We start from the raw sequence: 27,157 nt of genomic DNA on the forward strand, positions 1-27,157 counted from the left end.
ACAACGTAGGGGATGAGATTGAGCCCTGAGGAATCCCACATTGAAGGCTCCATCATGCCAAAGAGCACTCTCCAAGCATCACCCTCTGGAAACGACCATCCAAGTAGGACGAGGACCGCCACAAATCAGCACCGCCCACCCCCAAGTTGGACAGTCGCTCCAGATGGATGTGACGATCAATGGTATTGAAAGCGGCTGAGAGGTCAAGACGAATGAACAAGGACAAAATTCTCCTGTCTCTCTCCCGACAGAGGTCTTCGTACGGGGCCACCAAGGCAGATTCTGTGCCAAAATTCCCGTAGCCTTGCAAAACAGGAAGCTGAAGATCTGTGATTTATGCTGCTTGGAACCAGGGGATTTTTTAATATCCTCTGCCTGCAAGGGGCTTGAGAGCGGCTCTCAGCTGTGGCGATGGAGCACATTTAACAGCTCTTGCCTAATCCAATGACACTCCAGGCTAAAAAAACCCTCCGGCCGGGAAGGCAAGGGCAACTGGCGAAAGCCCAAGAAACATGAAATGTCTCCCATAGTGATTCAGAGACCGATTTATTGGGACCGTGTGGTTTGACCCTCCGAAGATAACACAGGCTGCATAGCTTAGGCCGGCTGGACTCAAAACCACTCTTGACAGGCAGCCAGGAGAGAGTTGCGACAGGCTGTCGACTGAAGAAGAACGAGCCACCTGCCCCGAGGAGCTTACATATGTGACCCAGAACCATGAGAAAATATTGAGCAGGGCTGCTGGGGTTCTCCGCCAAAGCAAAACAAAACTCTGCGAGAAATCTGAAATATGCAAGTTTAATCAGTTGAAACGTGGATGCATTTGGATTGCAGGCAGATAGCCACAAAGAGATGTACACTCCGTGAGTTCTTTGTGGGATTGTCCCAAATTTCGATTTAAATGCTACGTCCTGTACTGATACAGTTTTGTCCTGTATAGTGGTATCTCGGGTTAAGAACTTAATTCGTTCTGGAGGTCCGTTCTTAACCTGAAACTGTTCTTAACCTAAAGCAGCACTTTAGCTAATGGGGCCTCCTGCTGCCGCTGCGCAATTTCTGTTCTCATCTTGAAGCAAAGTTTTTAACCCGAGGTACTATTTCTGGCAGCATCTTAAAAAGTAGACATCACCTTGCCAACAAAGGTCCGCATAGTAAAAGCTATGGTTTTCCCAGTAGTGATGTAGGGAAGTGAGAGCTGGACCATAAAGAAGGCTGATCGCCAAAGAATGGATGCTTTTGAATTATGGTGCTGGAGGAGACTCTTGAGAGTCCCATGGATTGCAAGAAGATCCAACCTCTCCATTCTGAAGGAAATCAGCCCTGAGTGCTCACTGGAAGGACAGATCCTGAAGCTGAGGCTCCAATCCTTTGGCCACCTCAGGAGAAGAGAAGACTCCCCGGAAAAGACCCTGGTGTTGGGAAAGATGGAGGGCACAAGGAGAAGGGGACGACAGAGGATGAGATGGTGGGACAGTGTTCTCGAAGGTACCAGCATGAGTTTGACCAAATTGTGGGGGGCAGTGGAAGACGGGAGTGCCTGGCGTGCTCTGGTCCAGGGGGTCATGAAGAGGCGGACACGACTAAGTGACTAAACAACAACAACAACAACAACTATTTCTGGGTTAGTGGAGTCTGTAACCTGAAGCATCTGTAACCCAAGGTACCACTGTATTTCTTCTCTCTCTCTCTCTGCCAAGTTAGGGATTCTCTCCAAATGCCTGTGTTTGAAAGGCTGTGTGAAAGGTCATGTATTTAAACTCTGGGTAGCCAAGCTCAGACAGACTCACAAATTCATGTGTGTGCATCCTCTTAGCCTGCAATAGATTGTAATGGATTGCTTTGAAGTCACTTAAGATATAGATGGGAGGGGGGAAGCACCCCGCAACTTCCCTGCCCTGCCTTGTATTTTGCCTAGGACCAGATTTAGGTTTGATGAGGCCCCCAGCTCCTGAAGGTAATGGGGCCCTTTATATGTCCAGCTGTCCTTTGCCAACAACAAATTGTCGCTGTTTTGTGTTAAATATATGCTATATGGTAATTGATGGACCTAATAGGTATCTAAAGCCATTTTTTTTAATCTTATATTTTGGAAATGTACTTCCAGTTGTTGTTTTTCCTTTAATTTTTTTGGGAGCCCCCAAGAGAGTGGGGCCCTAAGCTATAGCTTGTTTAGCTTATACGTAAATCCGGCACTGATTGTTGAGCAGCTTCCAGGTGACAGCCCTTGAGGTATTTGAATACGGCCCTCCTATCTCCTCTCAGTCTCCTCTTTTCCAGGGTAAACATAACCAACTACTTCAACCGTTCCTCATAAGGCTTAGTATTCAGACCCTTGATCCTCTTGGTTGCCCACCTCCACACACTTTCCAGCTTGTCCACATCCTTTTAAACTGGGCTACCCAGAACCTTTACAGGCTCATTGTCACATTTGGATCAATCCCTCCAGTCACTTTGATCCTCCTTCCTGGAATGATCTCACACAGGGAGAGGGAGAGAGAGAGAGAGAGAGAGAGAGCGCAGAAAGAAAGTTGCCACTTTCCCCACAGTGTCTAAATAGAATCATAGAATGGTAGAGTTGGAATGTACCCAAAGGTCATCCAATCCACCCCCTTGCAATGTTCATTTTGTATTTTTAGACTGTGGCACTGTGGTCTAAACCACAGAGCCTAGGGCTTGCCGATCAGAAGGTCAGCAGTTTGAATCCCCGTGACGAGGTGAGCTCCTGTTGCTCTGTCCCAGCTCCCAGCACCTAGCAGTTCAAAAGCATGTCAAAGTGCAAGTAGATAAATAGGTACCACTCCGGCGGGAAGGTAAACGGTGTTTCCGTGCGCTGCTCTGGTTCGCCAGAAGCGGCTTAGTCATGCTGGCCACATGACCCAGAAGCTGTACACCGGTTCCCTGGGCCAGTAAAGCGAGATGAGTGCCGCAACCCCAGAGTCGGCCACAACTGGACCTAATGGTCAGGGATCCCTTTACCTTTACCACGCTAAGATCTTTGGATGAAGAGTGGTATGCAAATTCAGATGATGATGATGGAATCTCAGTTTAAAAAACTGCAGTGAGTTTGGCCACTGCTAAGATGCATTCCCTCTGCTCCCAAACCCAGTAAACCTTTTTTGCATACAGACCAGATGCAACCCTCATGGCCCAGGAACTGCCCTATGGGAGACAGTAACAGATAATTCTTGCCATTTTCCTGGAGTTCGGAACGATAAAGCCCAAACCCTCTGCTACGTTCCTGCGCCTTTCATGTTTGTTTCCATTGGAACCGCTCGATATACTTTGGACGGTCCACAAAAACACGGGATACAGTTCCATTTCCTCCTCGGCTGAGAGGCCTTTAAAAGATCTCATGAAATTAAATGCAAAGTGAAACCGTACGCAGAGAAAAATCTGTGGGGCTGTCTCCTTACTAACAGAAATACAGCGAATGTTCTAGGGCCCCCGGGGGGGGGGGGAAGAGCCACGCATCAACAGAATTTGGGAGCAAACACATGTCTTGTCAGCCTGGGTTGTTGCTTTTCTACATCTGGGAGACTGAAAAACATTTTGAGAGGATTAGAACACCAATCTTGGTGCACAATTCTTTCAAAACTGAATCCAACACAGGCCTGGGGGTTTGGAGAAAGGTCCCTAGTTCAGTGGCAAAGCACATCTCTGTGTGCACAACTCCCCAGATCCAGTCTGAAACAGGAAGAAAAGTTCATTTGCTCCTCATTGCAAAGCAAACTGTCCCAATTTGTACCTCCTGGGTTAACGCACAGGTCAGATTTCACACATTGGATTTCACACATTGCAATGCAGCTCTCTGCTCAAAAAGAGGCACCAAAATGCAAATTTTGGAAAGAAAGAAAGAAAGTTGATATTATGAGTACAATGGGAGTCTAAGAAGCCGGCCAGATATCACAGTGATCCCAATAAAGCTTTTCATAAACAGCTTCAAGAGATGGTCTGCATTGTCCAGCCTCCTTATTGCAGCCCATTGTTTGGACACAGCAATATTTAGTTTAAGTGCACGGCATTTTACTGGCTGTTACATAGATCCCCATATCAGGGGAGAGCTGGTTGTGCAATGGGCTTGGCTTCGCAAAACTCTATTAAGCTGAACAGGATTTGATTAATTTTTAAGCCAAACTGGGTCCCGACAGTAGATCAAACTACCCCAAAGAATGCTTTCTCAAAGAAGTCTCTCCCACCTCTTTGAAAACGCAGTGTACCACTTTATAAATGGTTTTCTGCATAGCAGAACGTTTATGAATGTTAAGAAGGAGCAACTCCGAAGGAAAACCTGTCCATGCCATCCTCTTGGCTCTGATGAAGCTGGAGGCATGGGGTTTCTCTGTTGTCTCCTGCCTCCATCATGCAGTCGGTCTCCAGCCTTTTCATCGCTTGATTCATTGGGATGCTTTTCTCAATTTGGGATCATGAAATCAGAATGGTAGAGATGGAATAGGCATCCAAGGGTTATCTAGTGCAATGCAGAAAGCCCTGCAATGCAGAAATCACCGCAAAACAGTCTCTGGCAGATCCAACCTGTCTTTCTTGTTGTTGTTGTAGTTTAGTCGTTGAGTCGTGTCCAACTCTTCGTGACCCCATGGACCAGAGCACACCAGGCCCTTCTGTCTTCCACCGCCTCCTGCAGTTTGGTCAAACTCATGCTGGTAGCTTCGAGAACACTTTCCAACCATCTCGTCCTCTGTCGTCCCCTTCTCCTTGTGCCCTCCATCTTTCCCAACATCAGGGTCTTTTCCAGGGAGTCTTCTCTTCTCATGAGGTGGCCAAAGTATTGGAGCCTCAGCTTCGGGATCTGTCATTCCAGTGAGCACTCAAGGCTGATTTCCTTCAGAATGGAGAGGTTTGATCTTCTTGCAGTCCATGGGACTCTCAAGAGTCTCCTCCAGCACCATAATTCAAAAGCATCCATTCTTCTAGCGATCAGCCTTCTTTATGGTCCAGCTCTCACTTCCATACATCACTACTGGGAAAACCAGAGCTTGAACTATACAGACCTTTGCTGGCAAGGTGATATCTCTGCTTTTTGAGATGCTGTCTAGGTTTGTCATTGCTTTTCTCCCAAGAAGAGGATGTCTTTTAATTTCGTGGCTGCTGTCTGAACACTGATAGTGTTCTCCTCCATGATCTTCAACTTATATATTCCATTCATGAATTACTTCCCATAGAATGCCTTAAAGTGATTTAACAATGAAAACCATTGCAGCCATTCCAAAAAGCAGCATTATTCTAATTATAAAAACAATTTCAGATTTGAGGCAGGCATTAAAAAGACACAATCATTTTCAACCACAAAAACATGGCAGAAATGTGTTCAGCATCTGGACTTCAGAAGCAGGCTCTGTTATATCCCCGCAGTCATGGCGGTGCTATGATTTACATGGGCTTAAAATGCAAAACTGCACACGTATAGATTTCCTTTTCTTTCTTTCTTTTTCCAAATCAAGGTTGGCAAACTTATCTTTGCTTTAACATGCCAGGAATGGTGAAGGAGTTTTAAAGCATGGAATGCCAGCAGACTGCCAGGAGAAAAGAAAGGTTAATTGTGCAACTCACAGCTGAGGTGATATCCCGTTACACACCACCCCAGTCTCTAAGCAGTGGGAGACTCCAGGGGTTCCAGACATTTACCTAGGGTTCAGTTTCCTGGGAATGAGGGTCAGTGGAGACTGAGGTGTCTTTAGGATATATGGTTTTATTTACAAGCTGAGCATAAGGCTCGGAAGTTTATCATCCCAACAGATCTGGCTTCTGCGTTCGTCACAGTTTTGGATCCAGAACAAAGCAAGCAGGTCTCTGTGAGTCCAGCATCCAGCCTGCTTCCAGCTCTGCTAAAACCTAAAACTTGTTCTCCTATTTGGCAGGAGGAGGGGTAGAGGAATGGCCCACTCATTAGTCTGGAGAGCCCCATCACTTCCTGGTAGATCTTACAACCTTTGCCATTCTTTTGGGATGCTGATGAGGAAATTTAAGTAGCCAGCTGAGGTCATTGTCTCACAAAGAAACTTGTCTGACCACTTCGGCAATAGAACCTTCTATAGAGAACCTTGCCAACAAAGCTCCATATAGTTAAAGCTCTGGTTTTCCCAGTAGTGATGTATGGAAGTGAGAACTGGACCATAAAGAATGGATGCTTTTGAATTCTGGTGCTGGAGGAGACTGTTGAGAGTCCCATGGACTGCAAGAAGATCAAATCTTTCCATTCTTAAGGAAATCAGCCCTGAGTGCTCACTGGAAGGACAGATCCTGAAGCTGAGGCTCCAAGACTTTGGCCACCTCAGGAGAAGAGAAGACTCCCTGGAAAAGACCCTGATGTTGGGAAAGATGGAGGGCACAAGGAGAAGGGGATGACAGAGGACGAGATGGTTGGACAGTGTTCTCGAAGCTACCAGCATGAGTTTGACCAAACTGCGGGAGGCAGTGGAAGACAGGAGGGCCTGGTGTGCTCTGGTCCAGGGAGTTACGAAGAGTCGGACACGACTAAACGGCTAAACAACAAAAAAATGATTCTAACTCTCACTGGGCACAGGACCCTGAGAATCAGAAGGGAACTCTGGGCATCATCCAGACTGACCCTCTCCAAACCCACAACAATACATTGCTGTCTAAAGACCCGACTCTCCCAGCAAGGCCATAAAGTTCAGAGCCTACAATTACCATGGAGGCTTCTTTTTTAAAATCAATTACAATGAAAAATCACCCTCTGGGGTTGGAATTCACACCCAGGACTCAGATGTGCAGGAGATTACATGCTGAGGGTTCAAAAAAGCAGAGGTTCTTCTCAGTGATATCAGAAGTCAAGATGAAGCCAGAAAGTCTACCAGGACTCAGCCCTACAGTGTCACTATTCCACCGGGAAGTTGACAAATCGAGGCACTGTTTTGGTGGTGCGCAAAGCAAGCGCCTTCATGCTTCTGCGCTGAGCCAAGTCCTGCTCTGAAGAATTCCTGGCTGCATCTCTAGCGAGTAACTGAGCCAGGCAGATCCAACACACGCTTCAATGGATAAGAAACAAAACAAAACGCCCGTTCTTGGAAAGGGAGGCCCAGGTTGGCCTGTGAATCGTGCAGCCCTAGTAAACAGCCAAAAGCGAGGCTGCCAGCCTGAGTGAGCTCATCTGTTTTTGCCAGGGAGGAAAATGTGAGAGCAAAGGTGTTTGACCACAAGCTGAGGCAAGAGCGGGAAGAACATAAGAAAGTCATAGAATCCTAGAACTGGAGAGTTGGAAGGGACCCCAGAGGTCATCCAGTCCAGCCCCCTGCAATGCTGGAATCTCAGCTAAAGCATCCCTGACAGATGGCCATCCAATCTCTGCTTAAAGGCATCCAAGGAAGCAGAGCTAATAATAATAATAATAATAATAATAATAATAATAATAATAATAATAATAATAATAATAATAATTTATTTGTTTCCCCAGCCACTCTGGGCGGCTTCCAACAAATATTAAAAATACATTAAAATGTCACACATTAAAAACTTCCCTAAAAAGGGCTGCCTTCAGATGTCTTCTAAATGTCATGTAGCTGTTTATCTCTTTGATAACTGATAGGAGAGCGTTCCACATGCAGGAGCCACGTTCGCAACCCGCAGCGCCGTGTTTGCGCACACACATGCCGCGATTTGGCACTTCTGTGCATGCACAAAGCGTGATTTAGTGCTTCTGCACATGTGCGAGCGCGAAAACCCAGAAGTAACCCGTTCCAGTACTTCTGGGTTTTGGCACGTCCATAACCTGAAAACGCGTAACCTGAAGCGTCTGTAACCCGAGGTATGACCCCTGCCACTCTGGGTGAATCCCAACAGAATATTAAAAACACGATAAAACATCAGACATTAAAAACTTCCCTAAACAGGGCTGCCTTCAGGTGGCTTCTAAAAGTCAGATAGTTCTTTATTTCCTTATTTCCTCGATGGGAGGGCATTCCACAGGGTGGGCGCCACCACCGAGAAGGCCCTCTGCCTGGTTCCCTGCAACCTCACTTCTCGCAGGGAGGGAACCGCCAGAAGGCCCTCGGAGCTGGACCTCAGTGTCCGGGCAGAACGAAGGGGGTGGAGACGCTCCTTCAGGTATACTGGGCCAAGGCCATTTAGGGCTTTCAAGGTCAGCACCCACACTTTGAATTGTGCTTGGAAATTCGGCAGGAAAAACCTTCAGAGCTCTAGTGAAGGCTTGTTTGCGGTCCTTAGGCTTCAGCCATGGAGCGCAGACAACGGGATTTGCGAATCCAGCCTGTTCTGAATCTTTTCAGAATAACCCCCTTGCCAGGTGTGAGGTCCAAGTGGGAAAACAACACAGACCAAGGGCAGAAGTGATTCCTCCAGCACACTTGGTAAGAAGGGACCAGGAGAAGTTTTTAAAAATAAACAGACCGGTAGAACAGTATGTCCAAAACCGCGAGACTTGCAAGGCGATTCCCTCCCCCTGAAACTTCCCAGAACATCAGCCTCTTTGCTGGGCTAGCCAGCCTGCAAGCCCATTTGCAAATGACCCATTCAGCATGGTATGTGTTTGTGCAAGCTGAAATATCACAACCTCTGTAGTTGCTGCAGCTTGTAATGGACATCTGCAAGCAGTCAAGGCAGTGCTGGTCAACTGTGTGTTTTTGTTACCTGGAAGCTGAGTTACTCATTTTCCTGCATTAAATCTTTAATAAAAACAATTTTTTAAAAAACACCTACAGGTGCACACATTGTATTGCCATTGGCTCAGTCAGAAAAAGCAGGCAGCTAGGATTAAGTGACAGGCATGTAAACCGTCCCGCAATATCTCAATGAAGGTTGGTATATAAATCTAAGAAGTAATACTATTATTTATTTACAGTGGTACCTTGGTTCTCAAACTTAATCCGTTCCGGAAGTCCGTTCCAAAACCAAAGCGTTCCAAAACCAAGCTGCGCTTTCCCATAGAAACTAATGCAAAATGGATTAATCCGTTCCATTTTGTTTTTAATCCATTTAAAAACAACCCTTGAAACAGCAAGTTAACATGAATTTTACTATCTAACGAGACCATTGATCCATAAAATGAAAGCAATAAACAATGTGCTGCAGTTACACAATCAATCAATCAGTAGCTGAACTGGGTTCCACACAGTCACAAAAATAAAACAAATAGAGCCACAAAAACACAAATGCAAAATAAGTAGCAAAAACAGACCACAGCGTTACACTCAAAATGGAAATGTGGCACTCAAATTGGAAGCGTAACATTCAAAACGGAGCATGTTTGGCTTCTGAAAAATGTTCAGAAACTGGAACACTGACTTCTGGGTTTGGGTTCCAAGTTGTTTGAGTACCAAGGCGTTTGAGAACCAAGGTACCACTGTATTTTATAAAAATTAGATATCGCTTGATTGTCAAACAAACAAGCAAACCTCAAGGTGGTTTACAAAAAAAGAGATAAAACAACGAAATTATCCATAATAAAAATTAACAATAATTTATAACTTCCAGAAAGTTAAAATAATGACCAAAAACAGATGAAAACTTGTGTTGACTTTCTGAACATCTGGGTAGGCTTATTCAAACAAGCATGTTTTTCTCAGGCTCTAGAAAGAGTACAGGGAAGGCATCAAGAGGCAGGTAGTTCCAAAGGGTAGGATATTGAGTTCTTGCAAATGCTAAACAGGTGTTATGTGACACCTGCAACTTCGGCTGATTGATAAGTCAACCGCTTTAGCACCATCTGGGATCGGTTTGACCCAACGGACCAGCAGAATGGATCCCACCTGGTTCTGATCCGGCTCCTGTCTCGGGCCGGCCTTGCCTGACCCTCTTTCCTCCGGGCTTGACAGCCACCCAGGTCTGCTTTCCATCACAGCAACATCACAGCCAGCTCTTGCTATCATAGCTTGGAGGCGAAGGGCTGGGGGAATGTTCTGCTCCATTTCGTCCCTGCCAAATCTAATTGTAGTCGTGTGGAAGCAATTGAACCGGGCCGCGGATTTTATTAGAGAGCAACGGAGCAAACTGAGTGGGCGTGATTTGTTTTCCTGTTCCCTGACCCATCTCGTTTTCTCCTGAAGTCGACTTGCTGATGTTGTTGTTGTTGAGTTGTTTAGTCGTGTCCGCCTCTTTGTGACCCCCCTGGACCAGAGCACGCCAGGCACTTCTGTCTTCCACTGCCTCCCACAGTTTGGTCAAACTCATGCTGGTAGCTTCGAGAAAACTGTCCAACCATCTCGTCCTCTGTCGTCCCCTTCTCCTTGTGCCCTCCATTTTTCCCAACATCAGGGAATTTTCCAGGGAGTCTTCTCTTCTCATGAGGTGGCCAAAGTCTTGGAGCCTCAGCTTCAGGATCTGTCCTTCCAGTCAGCACTCAGGGCTGATTTCCTGAAGAATGGAGAGGTCGGATCTTCTTGCAGTCCATGGACTCTCCAGAGTCTCCTCCAGCACCAGAATTCAAAAGCATCAATTCTTCGGCGATCAGCCTTCTTTATGGTCCAGCTCTCACTTCCATACATCACTACTGGGAAAACCAGAGCTTTTACTATACGGAACTTTGTTGGCAAGGTGATGTCTCTGCTTTTTAAGATGACTTGCTGATAGAGGGATGAAATAAAACCTAATTGCACCCAGCTTCGTTGAATGTCCACAAGTTCTAACGTAAGGAGAGAGGGGGAGAAAAAAATATCTCCCTTCTCCACTTTCTCCCTGCCCTGAATAATATTAAAGACATTCCATGATTCTGCCGCATGTTTTTCTCTAAACCAAGAGGTCCCAACTGCTTCAGCCTTTCTTGCTGGTGAGAATAACTCTGCACATGCTCTCCCTCCTTCAGCAGAATCCCTCTGATCAAAGGAAAGCAACTCCAAGCTGCTGCAGAGAGACTTCTCCACCCGTCTTTTTATCCTGAACCCAGATCCCAGAGGTGCAATGATTGCCGCATGTCTGAACCAGGAAATGAACCAGCGCTCTTACTGCCAGTGTGGGGTCCCATTATCAAACAGGTTCCACTAATTTGTCTGGAGCCAGAAATCTACTTTATGTGCCTCTACAAATAGACTTTATTCCCGTTTTTTTGTTTCCTTTTTTATGCTTGTCTCCTTTCTGGTCCTGTCCCAGCAAACACTCTGTCAGCTAAACCACCCAAAATTCTTCCAGCCCTTTAGCTCTGCGCCAGGAAGTGTGGAAATTGTGAGACAATTGACATGCTGTGTTTGCAGGCTCACAGAGAGAACTTTTTTTATTTTTATTTTTTTAAAAAATGCATTTGGAGAGATGTTCTTGTTTCTTCAAAAGCTCCGTCTCGTTGCCTGTGCCCTGCCTTGAGACCCGGAGAAACCTCAAAGAAACACACCAAAAGAGCTCATCCTTGCTTGGGTCTCCTGCGGATGCAATGGCAGCACAAAGAGATGAGATGTGACTGGTGTTTGTGCAAGGACCAGCCACGTGGAGATCTTGCAGAGCGTGCAACGCTTTCCCCCTTCCCCTCCCTTTCTTGCAAAGCTGGGGCTCTCCTTGCCCTGGCAAAGATCAGGAAGAAACACTGCGTGGAACTAGAAGGCGATCTCATGTTTTTAGTCAAATGTTAAGCGGGATAAGGATGGGGGAAATGAAGGAAGAGTCCTGCAGCTGGGTCAAGGCACCATGGCCAAAGTGGCCAGCCAGATGCCCTCAAGGGAATGCCCCAAGCAGGACCTGGGGACAACTGCAGCCCTCTATCAAGAGCAGAAGAAGAGTCTGGTGCAGGGGTCTGCAACCTTTAAGACAAAAAGAGCCACTTGGACCCGTTTCCGAAGAAAAAACTGGGAGCCGCAAAACCATTGCGGCATTTAAAACAAATATATCTCCGGAGCCGCGATCTGACAGCGGGCGGGAAGGTGACGTCGGGACGGTGCGTGACTAACGCACGCACCGCCCCCATGCGACGTCACAGCCAGTACAGCGCCCGCCACAGTGGGGAGTGTCGGGGAGCACAATGCGCCTCCTCCCCTCACTAGTATCCACCCCGGAGCCGCGGCAAAGGTGTAAGAGAGCCACATGCGGCTCCGGAGCTGCAGGTTGCTGGCATACATACATACATACATACCCCACCCATCTGGCTGAGTTTCCCCAGCTACTCTGGGTGGCTCCGAACAGATTAAAAACAGAATAAAACATCAGACATTAAAAACTTCCCTAAACAGGGCTGCCTCCAGATGTCTTCTAAAAGTCAGCTTCTCACAGTGAGGGAACAGATTGAGGTTGAATCCTGACAAGACAGAAGTACTGTTTTGGGGGGACAGAGGGCGGGTGGTGTGGGGGACTCCCTGGTCCCAAATGGGGTAACTGTGCCCCCGATCAGGTGTGCAGCCTGGGGGTCATTTTGGACTTACAGCTGTCCATGGAGGCAGAGGTCAGTTCTGTGCCCAGGGCAGCTGTTTACCAGCTCCATCTGGTACCCAGGCTGAGACCTTACCTGCCTGCGGACTGCCTCGCCAGAGTGGTGCATGCTCTGGTTATCTCCCGCTTGGAACTACTGCAATGCGCTCAACGTGGGGCTACCTTTGAAGGTGACCCAGAAACTGCAACTAATCCAGAATGCAACAGCTAGACTGGTGACTGGGAGTGGTCGCCGATACCACATAACACCGGTCCTGAAAGAGACCACATAGCACCGGTCCTGAAAGCATGGCTCCCAGCACATTTCCAAGCACAGTTCAAAGTGTTGGTGCTGACCTTTAAATCCCTAAACAGCCTCGGTCCAGTATACCTGAAGGAGCGTCTCCACCCCCATCGTTCTGCCCGGACACTGAGGTCCAGCTCTGAGGGCCTTCTGGCAGTTCCCTCACTGCGAGAAGTGAAGTTACAGGGAACCAGGCAGAGGGCCTTCTTGGTGGTGGCGCCCGCCCTGTGGAACGCCCTCCCATCAGATGTCAAAGAGAACAACAACTACCGGACTTTTAGAAGACATCTTAAGGCAGCCCTGTTTAGGGAAGCTTTTAATGTTTGATCCATTACGGTATTTTAATATTTTGTTGGAAGTCGCCCAGAGTGGCTGGGGAAGCCCAGCCAGATTGGTTATTATTTTTAGAAGCACATTACTTAAATTTCAATGCAGGAAATTGCATACAGGGTAAGACCATTCTTATCTTACTCTCGACTCCCCCATCCATGCTATACATTTAAAGCAGCATCAAACCACTTTAAACCGCCATGGCTTCCCCCAAAGAACCCTGGGAACTGTAGTTTTCCAAGGGTAGCTAGGAGATCCTCTTCCCGGGAAATCGTGGTTCGGAGAAGGTCAGCTCCTGCTTCTTTCAGTGCAGCTTGTGCAGGAGAATGTCCCCACCAGAGTGGGATTTTCAAATAATAAATAACCCTCCTGGTTGTGGCAACTGCCTTTCCCTGCCGAAGAATCGCACCCAGCAGCAAGCGCCAGAGCACCATGAGAAAACCGGGCCAGTTTAAACAGCCAGAGCTGTTTTCGCTCCGCGGAGAATGTAATCCCGTCTCCAAATCCTCTTTCCCCCCAAATCCCCCTGCGGTTCCACCTCCAATTAGCGACCAGCTCTTCAAATCCCACAGCCTAGCCTGCTTAGCGCAACCTGAAGGCTTGCCGGCTGCGCTCTGTCCCCTAATTTGTACCAAATGTGCTCCATTAATATCCTCTCTTATTCCCCCCACTATAAACAAGCAGTTGCATCACCAGGGGCTTGGGGCCAGGTGGATATGAGGAATATCCCCCCCCCCCCAATAATGACTATTTTATTATTATTTGCTTGGGTCTGGCTCCCCTCCCGCATTGCCCCAGCCTTGCAGAACATTTTTAACCCCCTAGAAGTGAAAAGAAAAACGGGCTTGTATTGCTGAATTCCTTTTGCATTTGACTTTTTCTTTGCTGTGCGTAGAGAGCATGGCTTAGTGGTAGGGTTTTCTGTTTTTTGTTTTGGAAGGGGTGTTAGGTGGACCGGCAAGGCCAAAGTCATGTTTACACCACAGGTCTCAACTTGCAGCCAGTTCTGGAGCCCACAAAGAACAGGGTGCTCCACCCATGTTTTTGGCCTGTGTGTATCCTTTCAACCTTCCTCCCTCCCTCCCACGTTGCTGCTCCGGTCCTGGCCAGCTGTGGAACACAGAACAGGGGTTGCCTAGCAACCGCATCAGTCCCTCCCAGTGGGGGGGGGCGCAGAGAAGCAGCAACCACATAGGTTGAAACCTTGAAACCTTGGCATTCAGGAACCCCCCAGCTGAATATGGCCTGTCTTCCTTTTCCTCTTTAAAATCATTTTTATTTCATTTTACAATTGCAAGTTTATCACAAAGAGAATTGCAAAACTATATACAGTGGTACCGCTGGTTGTGAACGGGATCTATTACGGAGTCCCGTTCGCAACATGAGCAGAATGCAACTCGCGTCTGCGCATGCATGGGTTGTGATTTGCCGCGCCTGCGCATGCGCGAGCAGCAAAACCCGGAAGTAACTCTTTCCAGTACTTCCGGGTAACCGCAGAACGCAACCTGAAAAAATGTATCATAAAGCAAACGCAACACAAGGTATGACTGTAAAGAGATTTCTCTGAATCTCCAGACTTCCGCCCCTCCCCATCCCCTCCATGGGTTCTTATGTCAACATAGGGATATGGGTGGCGCTGTCGTCTAAACCACTGAGTCTTTTGGACTTGCCAATCGGAAGGTTGGCAGTTCGAATCCCCGCGACGGGGTGAGCTCCCGTTGCTCTGTCCCAGCTCCTGCCTACCTAGCAGTTCAAAAGCACATCAAAGTGCAAGTAGATCAATAGGTACCGCTGTGGTGGGAAGGTAAACGGTGTTTCCGTGTGCTGCTCTGGTTTCTGTCACGGTGTCCTGTTGTGCCAGAAGAGGTTTAGCCATGCTGGCCACACAACCCTGAAAGCTGTCTGTGGACAAACGCCGGCCACCTCAGCCTAAACGCAAGAAGAGTGATACAACGCCATAGTTGCCTTTGACTGGACTTTACCATCCAGGAAGACAGGAGGGCCTGGCGTGCTCTGGTCCAGGGGGTCACGAAGAGGCGGACACGACTAAATGACTAAACAACAACAACATTTACAACGGCATATTAATCTGTTATCAAAATTTTTGGTCCATCTGAATTATCCTTAGCTTTTGCTACCTTACAAGTGAAATTAAAATCCTGCTAATGTTTTCATCTGCTTACAATGGTCTCCTGAGTACATTATAAATTGTTCCCATTCTTTTTTTAAAGTTCTTGTCCTCTTAGTTCCTGAGCTTTCCAGTAAATTTAGCCATTGCTGTTGTCTTCCTTTTCCCATCTTTGTGTCCCAACACCCCTGTTTCCAATAAGGAAGTGTGTTTTCATAATGTAGCCTCGCAGACACAAACAGTCTTGTGCAAAATCTTTGCTCTTGGGACCACAACAAAAAGCATTTTAGCCTGATCTGCAGTTCTTTTCGTGAAAGGTGGCCCTCACACAGTTTTTTGCTACCTATTTTTGCATGTCCAATTTTTGCTTGTCCGGTGAAGCGTTCAATTTCTCCTTTCCTGTTTTCATTTCTGCACTCCCGTCTTGTGTGCTTGCACCTACATTTATCCTTTGCAAGCCACTTTAGTCTAAAAATTGTTTGTGCGTGGGGCGAGGGAAGGAAGCAAGGTATAAATATGTAAACTGAAAGAGCTCATAGCCTCTGGGTGTGACCTCTCAAACTGGGCACCAGAAATAGATGTGGTCTTGTCTAGTGGGGCAGCTGTAGACATCTCAGTGGTTGAGGCAGAAACCTCTTTTCTGCAATCAAGCGCTACATTGTTGTTGTTGTTGTTTAGTTGCTAAGTCGTGTCCGACTCTTCGTGACCCCATGGACCAGAGCACGCCAGGCACTCTTGTCTTCCACTGCCTCCCCCAGTTTGGTCAGACTCATCTTTGTAGCTTTGAGAACACTGTCCCACCATCTCGTCCTCTGTCGTCCCCTTCTCCTTGTGCCCTCCGTCTTTCCCAACATCAGGGTCTTTTCCAGGGAGTCTTCTCTTCTCATGAGGTGGCCAAAGTCTTGGAACCTCAGCTTCAGGATCTGTCCTTCCAGGGAGCACTCAGGGCAGATTTCCTTCAGAATGGAGAGGTTTGATCTTCTTGCAGTCCATGGGACTCTCAAGAGTCTCCTCCAGCACCAGAATTCAAAAGCATCAATTCTTTGGCAATCAGTCTTCTTTATGGTCCAGCTCTCACTTCCATACATCACTACTGGGAAAACCATAGCTTTAACTATGTGGACCTTAAGCGCAACATAAATTGTATGAAATAAATAAGTAAAGTCCAAATTTCTTCCTCCTTTCCACTAACGGCCATGGGAAATTAGTGGAGAATCGGTAGCTATTAGCCATGATGACTATGTCCTCCTTTCACTGCCAGAAGCGGTATTCCTCTAAATACCAGTTGCTAGGAGTGGGGTTGGACTAGATGACCCCCAGGATCCCAACTCTACCATTCTTAAGAAGCGGCTCCTAGGATGCTTTGCAAAACCTTGTTTCCACCTCTCTCCACTTTAAACAAGTGTTTTCCATCTCCTGCTTTTGATGGGTTGACTAAACTGTTCTCCCTTTCCCCCTGACATACTTTTAAATATTTAAAATACTCAATACATTCCCTCCCTAGACTAAACATCCCCAGTTCCTTTTGCCTGCCCTCATACTATTTGTGCTCGGTTCTCTGAAAATATCCTTCTGGAATGAAGAGTTGATTCTGCAGCTTCTCTGAAGGCCAGGAGATGCCACCTGGCTTATATTTGTCTCTGGTTTGGCACTCACTGCTTGTAGGATGAAGCCTTCCATGTTTGGAGTCCCAGATTTGAGCCGGTCTTTGAGCTGGGTCAAGAGGTTAGTAGGCCCTGGCTGCCTCTGAAAAAGTTTGTAGAGGAGGAACATGTGATAGTGGTCAAGAATTCTCCCTATGTCTCATTTCCCCCCGATTCATTTCTACACATTTTTGCGGTGTGTCCATTTATTTGTTGTTGTTGTTTAGTTGTTTAGTCGTGTCCGCCTCTTCGTGACCCCCTGGACCAGAGCACGCCAGGCACTCCTGTCCTCCACTGCCTCCCGCAGTTTGGTCAAACTCATGCTGGTAGCTTCAAGAACACTGTCCCACCATCTCGTCCTCTGTCGTCTCCTTCTCCTTGTGCCCTCCATCTTTCCCAACATCAGGGTCTTTTCCAGGGAGTCTTCTCTTCTCATGAGGTGGCCAAAGTCTTGGAGCCTCAGCTTCACGATCTGTCCTTCCAGTGAGCACTCAGGGCTGATTTCCTTCAGAATGGATCGGTTAGATCTTCTTGCAGTCCATGGGACTCTCAAGAGTCTCCTCCAGCACCAGAATTCTAAAGCATCAATTTTTATGTTCTCCTAATAAACACATTTTTGTGGAATGTTTTGATTAGGGATGGGTGATCCATCTGTTTTGGTTTTCCCCAGGTTCTCATTTTTCTTGTCCCCTCCAGCCAGCTGAGGTAGGAAAAGGCCCACCCACTTGTTTCCACGGCAACAGAGCAAACTCTTTGGATATGTTCATGGTACTTGTCTAGCTAGCCAAAGCCATTACCTTGACAAAGCATCTGATTTGGCAGGCTTCTGCTTATGCATTCTACCCTCACAGAAACAAAATTGCAGGTTTGGAAGGGACCCAGTCTCAACCCCTCCTCCCCCCAAAAATTCGTAACAATATGCAATTTTGTCTAAGATGCAAAGTTCAGGAGAACTGCATTGCAAAATTCAGAGAAGTGCAAATTTCAAAGGAGAGCTGTGCTCTGCTTCTCCCATTGCATTCAAAAGTGTAGATTAAGGTCTGCCTCTCAAGGTGGGCTGAATCTTATTCCTTCCCCTTCTCTAGACTTTGGGTTTAAAAGGTCCTAGTATATCTCTCTTTGGGATCATCTCTTAAAATTTGCTTGCCCTTTAATCTCGGCTTATTTGCCAGGGTCGACGATTGGCAGCTCCAGGGATCCGGCCAGCTTCCCACTCCAGAACGCCCACAAACCTCAGCTGGAGTCAATTACAGTGCAGAGAGTCCAGTCCAGGCTCCAAATTGCCAATCCAGAAAGCAAACCTGATTATTAAGCAATTAAAAGGAGGAGGCAGGCAGGACAGACAGTCCAACCTGGTCCTTTTGGTCTTCTTCAAGGATCTGGACATTTTTAAACAGCTGTGCAGCAAAAACCCCAAGGAGCTTCCAGCCTTCTGTGATCTTTACTTCACACCCCCAGAGAGTCATTAACTTGGGAAGGAAAGAGATCGTCCCAAACTCTGTTAGGAAGTCAGGCTTGAGATGAATTCATAGGCGTGCTTTCCAAATTTCTCTATGCATGCCTCGTAAACCGTTTTATTTTAGCTGAAACCATTTCTAAACCGATGAATGTTTAGAACTCTGCAAGAGGTACTCAACAATGCAATGCGAAAACAATGAAACACTGCCATAAAAAATCAATTTTATAGTGGGTTTTCATTGCGGTTAGCCATCCCGACGGGCATGGAGATACCAGGGGGGCGGGATATGGATTTTTGCATAAATAAATAGCAGGCACTAAATGAAATTAAATAACTGACAATTTGTGTCATTCATAGCCACGAATAGCCTTGTCCTCCATGAATTTGTCTCATCCTCTTTTAAAGCTGTCCATGTTCGTGCTCATTACTGCTTCCTGTGGCAGGGAGTTCCATAGTTTACCTACTTGCTGCAGGAAGAAGGATTTACTTTTATCAGTCCTGAATCTTCCCACATTTACCATATTTTTCTCTCCATAAGACACGCTTTTTTCCTCCTAAAGGGGAAATGTCTGTGCGTCTTATGAAGTGAATGCTGCGCGGAGGAGGGATGTGTAAGCTCCTGTCCGCTTTGCTGCTTTAAAGTGAGCCACGGAGGAGGGACGGATGGGAGTCATGTCCTGAGGGATCTATGGTTTCCTCTGTGCCTTGAGATGCCTCCTTCTTCTCTCCCCAGTTTCCAGGCCTCAAAGCTCTCCAGAAGACCTGAAGGCGCTAACAGGGAACGTCAACCGGTTAAACGAAAGTTTCCGGGACCTCCAGCTGAAGGTTCTTCAGCAACCATTCAAAGGGGACTTCCTGGACCATATCTGGCGTCTGCAGGACCTTCTCCAGAACCACTCCGACTCTCTCCTGCTGATGACCAGCTCCCTTCAGAAGCTGGAACGGGCCCTGGGGAGCCTGCGGTCCCAAGCGGATCAGACGGACCGGGCGGTCTCCGGCCTACGGGAGGCTTTGAACCAGCAGAGCGACTTGGCCCAGATGGAGATCTACAAGGTCTCTGTGGAGGGGAACAGCAGCCGTCTACTCCTGAAGCACCACGAGGGCTTGCTTACACAGCTGGCGTCCCGGGTGGAGGGCTTGAGCGACCAGCTGACCATGGTGGGTGGGGAGGTGGGCAACATGAACCGGACCCTGTCCTACGACGTGGGCATCCACCACACCCGCATCCAGGACCTGCAGGTCCTGATCAGCAACGCCAGCGAGGACGCCCGCCAGATGCGCCTCGTCCACATCGCCATGGAGCAGCAGCTCAAGCATGAGTTGGCCATCCTCAACAATGTGACCGAGGACCTGAGACTCAAGGACTGGGAGCACTCCATCGCCCTGAGGGACATCTCGGTCATACGAGGTAGGGGTGGAGCGGGAAAGGCCAGCCGTTCTCACTGGGAATGAGCGGGCGGGGGGGTGCTCAACAAATTTGCAGGGGACAAATTAGAGGGTGGGGGAGGTTGTTTTGCTTCTATTATGTGTTCTATGCCCGGGCATGCGCAGAGTGCCCATCGCAATGCCAGCAGAGTGTGCCAAAAGAACACAGCAACACCAAACCGTTCTAGGAAGAGTCAGTTGATTTACTGACAGTATAATACAGTTTCACACAGCTGTAGATGCAGTCTCCTTGCAGCATGTAGACGATGCTCTGAAGCTGGCCTCAACCACATCAGCATTTATACTGTATATTGGGCTGAGTCATTCTCACATGCTTGCTGACTCGTTCTCACATGCTTAACTAGCTGCAGGTGCAGGGAGAGGCACGGCCAAATTACCGTATTTTTTGCTCTATAAGACTCACTTTTTCCCTCCTAAAAAGTAAGGGGAAATGTGTGTGGGTCTTATGGAGCGAATGCAGGCTGCGCAGCTATCCCAGAAGCCAGAACAGCAAAAGGGATTGCTGCTTTCACTGCACAGCGATCCCTCTTGCTGTTCTGGCTTCTGAGATTCAGAATATTTTTTTTCTTGTTTTCCTCCTCCAAAAACTAGGTGCGTCTTGTGGTCTGGTGTGTCTTATAGAGTGAAAAATACGGTAAGCAGCGAACCAAAATCAGCCCTTTCTCGTCCCTTTTCCTCCACATGCTTAAAACCCCCCAAATAAATTAACACTTTATATTTTCATCTTGTATTTTTATGCTGCAAATCATCCTATGGATGAAGGATGGCATACAAATTTAACAAATGATGATAATATGTAAATGATGGTAATAGATTGGGAGGGGCAGCTAATAACTCAGGAGCTCGAATCAGATTCCAGATGACTTTAACAGATTGCAGTACGAGACCAAAACTAACAGAATGAAATTCAGTACAGTGGTACCTCTGATTGCAAACGGGATCCATTCCGGAGGCCCGTTCACAACATGAAAAGAGCACAACCCTTCTTGTTACATATCCTTCAGGATATGCACGCGGCAAACCCGGAAGTATATTTCCGTGTTTCGCCGCAAGCGCATGCGCAGTAGTGCTCTATCGCGCCACGCACATGCATGGAAGTGCTCTATCATGCCGCGCGTGTGTGAGCAGAACAGGCACCTCTGGTTGCGGAAACCTCGGGATCCGACCGGAGCTCCGGAACAGATCCCGTCCGCAACCGGAGGTAGCACTGTATAGGGTTGCAGCGCTCATCTCACTTTCAGGCCAAGGGAGCCGGCGTTTGTCTGCAGAAAGTTTTCCAGGTCACGTGGCCAGCAGGACTAAACCGCTTCTGGTGCAACGGGACACTGTGACAGAAACCAGAGAGCACGGAAACACCATTTACAGTGGTGCCCCGCAAGACGAATGCCTCGCAAGACGGAAAACCCGCTAGACGAAAGGGTTTTCCGTTTTTGAGCTGCTTCGCAAGACGATTTTCCCTATGGGCTTGCTTTGCAAGACGAAAATGTCTTGCGAGTGTTCCGATTTTTTTTTGCTTCCCCCCCTTTTTCTAAGCCCCTAAGCCGCTAATAGCCTTTTAGCCGCTAATCCGCTAAGCCTTTAATAGCCGCTAAGCCTTTAATAGCCGCTAAACCGCTAATAGCGCTAATCCGCTAAGCCGCTAATAGGGTTGCTTCGCAAGACGAAAAAACCACTAGGCGAAGAGACTCGCGGAACGGATTAATTTCGTCTTGCAAGGCACCACTGTACCTTCCCACTGCAGCGGTACCTATTTATCTACTTGCACTGGTGTGCTTCTGAGCAGCTAGGTTGACAGGAGCTGGGACAGAGCAATGGGAGTTCACCCCATTGCAGGGATTCGAACCACCGCCCTTCTGATCAGCAAGTCCTAGGCTCTGTGGTTTAGACCACAGCACCACCCGCGTCCTTTATATAAGAGGAGGTAATATGCATTGTGCGCCATCCGAAAACCTTTAAATGATTTCTGAGTGATCAGGGAGAAAGAGAGGTGGTCTCAGGTGTCACTTCAGGCAAAGGCTTAGTAGAGATTTTCACTTCGGTATTTGGACCTGTCCCATAAACTCGAGCCACAAAATCTGCCATCCTAGGCAGCCTAAATGGGGTGGGAAGGGAGCCATTGCATTTTCCCATCTGGTGGAAACTCATGTGCTCCGTCGATCCAGGAGCTTTCCTTTTGGATGTTGTACCCAAACCTCTGGATTTCTAATATCGGGATTGGCTTCACCACAAAGGGTTGCCGGAGATTTACTTTAGCAGATGGAGTCAGTGCCCTAAATGGGAAGGCCTCTTGCTTGCATTTTCAGGGTTCATTGTGGGGACGGATGGGGGGATTGGACCCAGTATCACCCAGAAGCTTATGCACAGAGGGAATGGCTTGCGGTTCTGTGAATTGGAAGCCTATTCCACTTGGGACACCCTGGATCCAGCCATATGTGAATAGCCTTGAGAACTTATGACGAAGGGCACTGACAATAGTTCAAAGGTGTATCCCTTTATCCCTGTATCCCTGAAGGAGCATCTCCACCCTCATCGTTCTGCCCGGACACTGAGGTCCAGCTCCAAGGGACTTCTGGCAGTTCCCTCGCTGCAAGAAGTGAGGTTGCAGGGAACCAGGCAGAGGGCCTTCTCAGTGGTGGCACCCGCCCTGCGGAATGCCCTCCCATCAGATGCCAGGGAAATAAGCAACTATCTGACTTTTAGAAGACATCTGAAGGCAGCCCTGTTTAGGGAAGTTTTTAATGTTTGATGTTTTATTGTATTTTTAATATTTTTTGGGAAGCCGCCCAGAGTGGCTTCCATATTATTACAGTGGTGCCCCGCAAGACGAAATTAATTCGTTCCGCAAGTTTTGTCGTCTAGCGAATTTTTCGTCTTGCGAATCACGAAATCCCATAGGAATGCATTGAAAATCAATTAATGTGTTCCTATGGTCAAAAAAAGTCCAAACAAAGCCAAATTTGGTACAACAACAGTTTATTAACTGCTCTTTAAAGTCACACATACTGTAAAGAGCAGTTCAAAAATTGAAGGGAAAATAAATTAACTTTATAAACAAAACATGTCTTTGTTTTTAGACAAAGGAAACAAAGTCGCGAGACGTTTTCGTCTTGCGAAACAAGCCCATAGGGAAATTCGTCTTGCGAGGCAAATCGAAAACGGAAAAACCTTTCGTCTAGCGAGTTTTTTGTCTAGCGAGTTTTTTGTCTTGCGAGGCATTCGTCTTGCGAGGTACCACTGTATTATTATTATTATTATTATTATTATTATTATTATTATTATTATTATTATTATTAGTGCTGGCACAGTAAATGATATGCCACCGCATAATCATTGCACCCCATTTTTTGGAAATAAAAACAGGCATAAAAAATGTGACGATTATGTGGTGAATTGTGGTACTGTTATACCTCGGGTTAAGAACTTAATTTGTTCCGGAGGTCCATGCTTAACCTGAAACTGTTCTTAACCTGAGGTACCACTTTAGCTAATGGGGCCTCCTGCTGCCGCTGTGCCGCTTCTGCACAATTTCTGTTCTCATCCTGAAGCAAAGTTATTAACCCTAGGTAATATTTTTGGGTTAGCGGAGTCTGTAACCTGAAGCGTATGTAACCTGAAGTGTATGTAACCCGAGGTACCACTGTAAGTGATCATATTAAACTTGTCTGTACCAGATTGGAAGTTCCTGCTTCCAAGCCTTTGGGAGGCCCAAACTGCATGGCGTCTCGATTCGTGATGTTGCTGTTTTGGTTCTTGGACCTGGGGGCAGTTGCAGGGACAGAAGAGGGGCCAGGTCAAAAACTGGGCAGAGATCAAGACCCATGGCAGCTACCAGCAACTAGATGCTTGGGCCAAGCCCTCACACCAGTGGCAGAGATTGTTGAGAAAAGTGTCAGGTCGGGGCTTCATAGAACCATAGAACTGTGGCAATGGGTGGGGTCCAATCCCGACCAAAACCTCGCTGCTTCGCATAGGTCACCCATCAGATACTCCCAGGGACGCGGACTTATAAAAAATATTGGGGGGGGGGGCGGGAAAGCTCATGAATAATAAATAAGCTCATGAATATGCAAATAAAGTGGCGCCGCCTCCTCGTGAGCGAATAGGGGAGAGCGTGCTGCGCCTATTAATCAGCTCCGATGGAAATTGGGTGGAGCTTTTGCTCGGGAGGGAGGGCAGGAGGCATGCAGCCCGACCCTGTGCATTTTGGGCTGGGGGAGGGGCGGCGATGGCGCTCTGCTGGAGGAGCGCCGGAGATTATTGGGGGGGGCGGAGCCCCCCCAACGAATTTTTGAGGGGGCTCGGGCCCCCTCAAGCCCCATGGAGTCGGCGCCTATGGATACTCCAACGAGGCGCACTCGTGGAACCTCATGTGGGAATAGCTGCACAAGTGCGCACCTCAACTGCTGTGGACACGGGCACACCCATTGCACGCTCCTTCAGTGCAACCTGTGAACAAGCATGAGCATTTAGTCTTGGTGAAATCATGGCCTAGGACCCTTGTACCAACGGGACCACCTCTCCCAGTCTGCCCCACAGAGGACCTTAAGGTCCATAAACAGCAACACCCTAGTGGTCCCGGGCCCTAAGGAAGTTAGATTAGCTTCAACCAGAGCCAGGGCCTTTTCAACACTGGCCCCGGCCTGGTGGAACGCTCTGTCTCATGAGACCAGGGCCCTGCAGGATCTGACTTCTTTCTGCAGGGCCTGTAAGACAGAGTTGATCCGCCTCGCCTTCAGCTTGGAATCAACTTGATCCCCTCCCCCTCTTTTCTTTTTCCTTTCTCCTTCTGTGATGCAACTCCTATTTGGGGACTTCCCTGGCTTTTTTCTGGCCCATGTAGGACTAGTCTGGATAGTTAGCCTTGGTGAAGACTTGATGTTTTCACCCCCAAAAATGTTTTGGAGTTTCTGCTGAAATGAGGCTGCATTTTAATGTATTTTAATCTTGTTTTTAAGTTGTATTTCAATCAATTGTTTTATATTTGGTGTTAGCCGCCCCGAGCCCGGTTTTATTATTATTATTATTATTTGGTGGTTTTGAAATGAAACCTGGGCTCATCTCGCTTCTCTCTTTCCATTTTAGGGCCACCTGGACCGAAAGGGGATCAAGGCAACGAAGGGATGGAAGGCGAGCCCGGTCCTCCTGGTTTACCTGGCCTGCAAGGTAAGGCATCATGTGACCCATCAGTGTGTGTCCTGAGTTGGTGCACTGAAGGGACAGGAGAACAGAGCTCAAGGGCAGATTGCACTCCTTCTGACTCACGTAATAATAATAAATTTTTATTTATACCCCGCCTTTCCTGGTTCAGAAAACCGGGCTCAGGGCAGCTAACAACAAATTTAAACACTTAATTGATGCAACAAAAAACAGCATAAAATACAATATAAAACGTGAATAACAATAAATTCAGGATTCAAAAATCAATTCAGGGGGGGAATCCATCCAATAAACATTAGATGATCACCAGGGCTAGCTGGCTAAGTTAGTCCTATTTGGGCCAGCGAGGAGACCAGGGGAGAATTAGCTGTGGCGTCTCAGAGCAGGTAATCTTCATAAAAAGGGAAGGAAGAGGAATAAAAGATCAGGCTAAGTTCAAATTGAAAGACAGGCGGAATAGCTCTGTCTTACAGGCCCTGTGGAAGGAGGTTAAATCCTGCAGGGCCCTGGTCTCATGGGACAGAGCGTTCCACCAGGTCAGAGCCATCACTGAGAAGGCCCTGGCTCTGGTGGAGGACAGTCTGACTTCCTCAGGGCCCGGGACCTGTAAACTATGGTTATTCATGGACCTTAAGGTCCTCTGCGGGGCAGACCAGGAGAGGCGGTCCCATAAATACGAGGTGCTCTGTTTGCCACAGCTCTGTGTATACTAAATGTCCCAATTCCAGGCATTTTCTTTGGACTTCCTAGAGGAGAAGACTATCGATGACAACTAGCCAACTCTGCCTCCACTGGATACCAGTGGCTGGAAACTCCTTGAGGCTCTTGAGATCGAATCCTGCTTACAGGTTTCCCATAGGCATTTGATTGGCCGCTTTAGGAACACTAGATGGGCCACAGACCTGATCCTGCAGGCTGTTTCAATGTCCTTGTTCAAAAGATCTCAGGTAGGAGTTGACAGGCAAGGTGATTCCACCTGAAAATTTGGAAGGACGTTGATAGCATTGGCCTCCCAGTACGTTTCTGAGCACAATTCAAAGTGTTGGTGCTGACCTTTAAAGCCCTAATTGGCCTCAGTCCAGTATACCTGAAGGAGCGTCTCCACCTCCGTTGTTCAGCCAAGACTCTGAGGTCCAGCGCCAAAGGCCTTCTGGCGGATCCCTCCCTGCGAGAAGCCAAGTTACAGGGACCCAGGCAGAGGGCCTTCTCGGTGGTGGCACCCGCCCTGTGGAACGCCCTCCCACCAGATGTCAAAGAGAAAAGTAACTACCAGACTTTAAGGAGACATCTGAAGGCAGCCCTGTTTAGGGAAGCTTTTAATGTTTAATAGGTTATTGTATTTTACTGTTCTGTTGCCCAGTGTGGCTGGGGAAACCCAGCCAGATGGGCTGGGTATAAATAATAAATTATTATTATTATTATTATTATTATTATTATTATTATTATTATTATTATTATTATTAAATTATTATGGTCTAGGTCAGCCTTTCCCAACCTGGTGCCCTCCAGATGTTTGGGGCTACAGAACCCATCAGCCAGCACATTGGAACAAACATCAGCCATAAGTGCTCAAAAGGTTCTCTCCGAAGCGGCCCTGCAGGAGAGTCTCAGCATCTTTTGGCTACAAAATTCTGCTTGCGGGTTTCTGGTCAGCCGCTGTGAGTGCAGGATGCTAGATTAGATGACCACCACTGGCCTGATCCTGCAGGACTGCCTTTGCACTCTCCTGCTCTTAATGCAGGCTTCAGTTTCGCCCTAACAGCTCTTATCCTTTCCGTCTCATCGCAGGCCAGTCGCCCTCCGTGGTTCCATTCAGACAAACAAGAACACTTTCTTCTTCGCTGCCTTCTCCCTTTGCTTGCAGAAAGTCTTGAGTTTACCCTGGCACTGTGTCGCTAACCACTAACCAGATGGCTCCCAGGCAGGAAGCAAAGGGTTAGCCTTAGCAGTGGGGAGGCAGATCTCTCCTCTCGGCTTAAAAGACTTGTGTTGGGGCAGCTATCTCTCTGGGGGGTTCCCTCTCTGGAAGAAAACCTTGGCACATGGAAAAGGGGGTGCGTGGTCGCTCGCTCGAGCCCGTATTTTTCAGGGTCTTCTGATCTGTTTTGTGGGTTTGGAGTGAGCCGCTTAAAGTTTCAAGAAACTCCACACACCCCACCTCCTTCACCGAAACCGCTGTTTGTAGAAGGGAAATTCAATTAAAGCCCTGAAGGAAAACACGATTTTCTAGCTAAGTGGAAGCTTATGTTACGTGCTCTCTGAAAGCTCTTGGCTGGAGGACAGAGTGCCACCATTAACCACCTGTAATTGCCTGAGATTTCTGGCACGGAGGAGTTATGGGAGAAATGGCCTGGGCTGGATTTAGATTTCCT

The 27,157-nt window shown here is 47.6% G+C and overlaps 1 protein-coding gene across 1 annotated transcript in view; it reads left to right on the forward strand.

Annotated features, from left to right (window-relative positions):
- The window catches only part of SCARA5 (scavenger receptor class A member 5), a 110,219-nt gene that overhangs the window by 35,469 nt on the left and 47,593 nt on the right, over positions 1–27,157 (forward strand). The window contains exons 4-5 of the mRNA XM_081188672.1: positions 18,916–19,590; positions 24,711–24,791. Coding sequence (XP_081044798.1) covers positions 18,916–19,590; positions 24,711–24,791 — 756 coding nt within the window. The remainder of the gene's footprint in view (positions 1–18,915; positions 19,591–24,710; positions 24,792–27,157) is intronic.

The sequence above is a fragment of the Podarcis bocagei genome (genome assembly GCF_964188305.1).
Source record: "Podarcis bocagei genome assembly, chromosome: 3".
Classification (NCBI taxonomy): domain Eukaryota; kingdom Metazoa; phylum Chordata; class Lepidosauria; order Squamata; family Lacertidae; genus Podarcis; species Podarcis bocagei.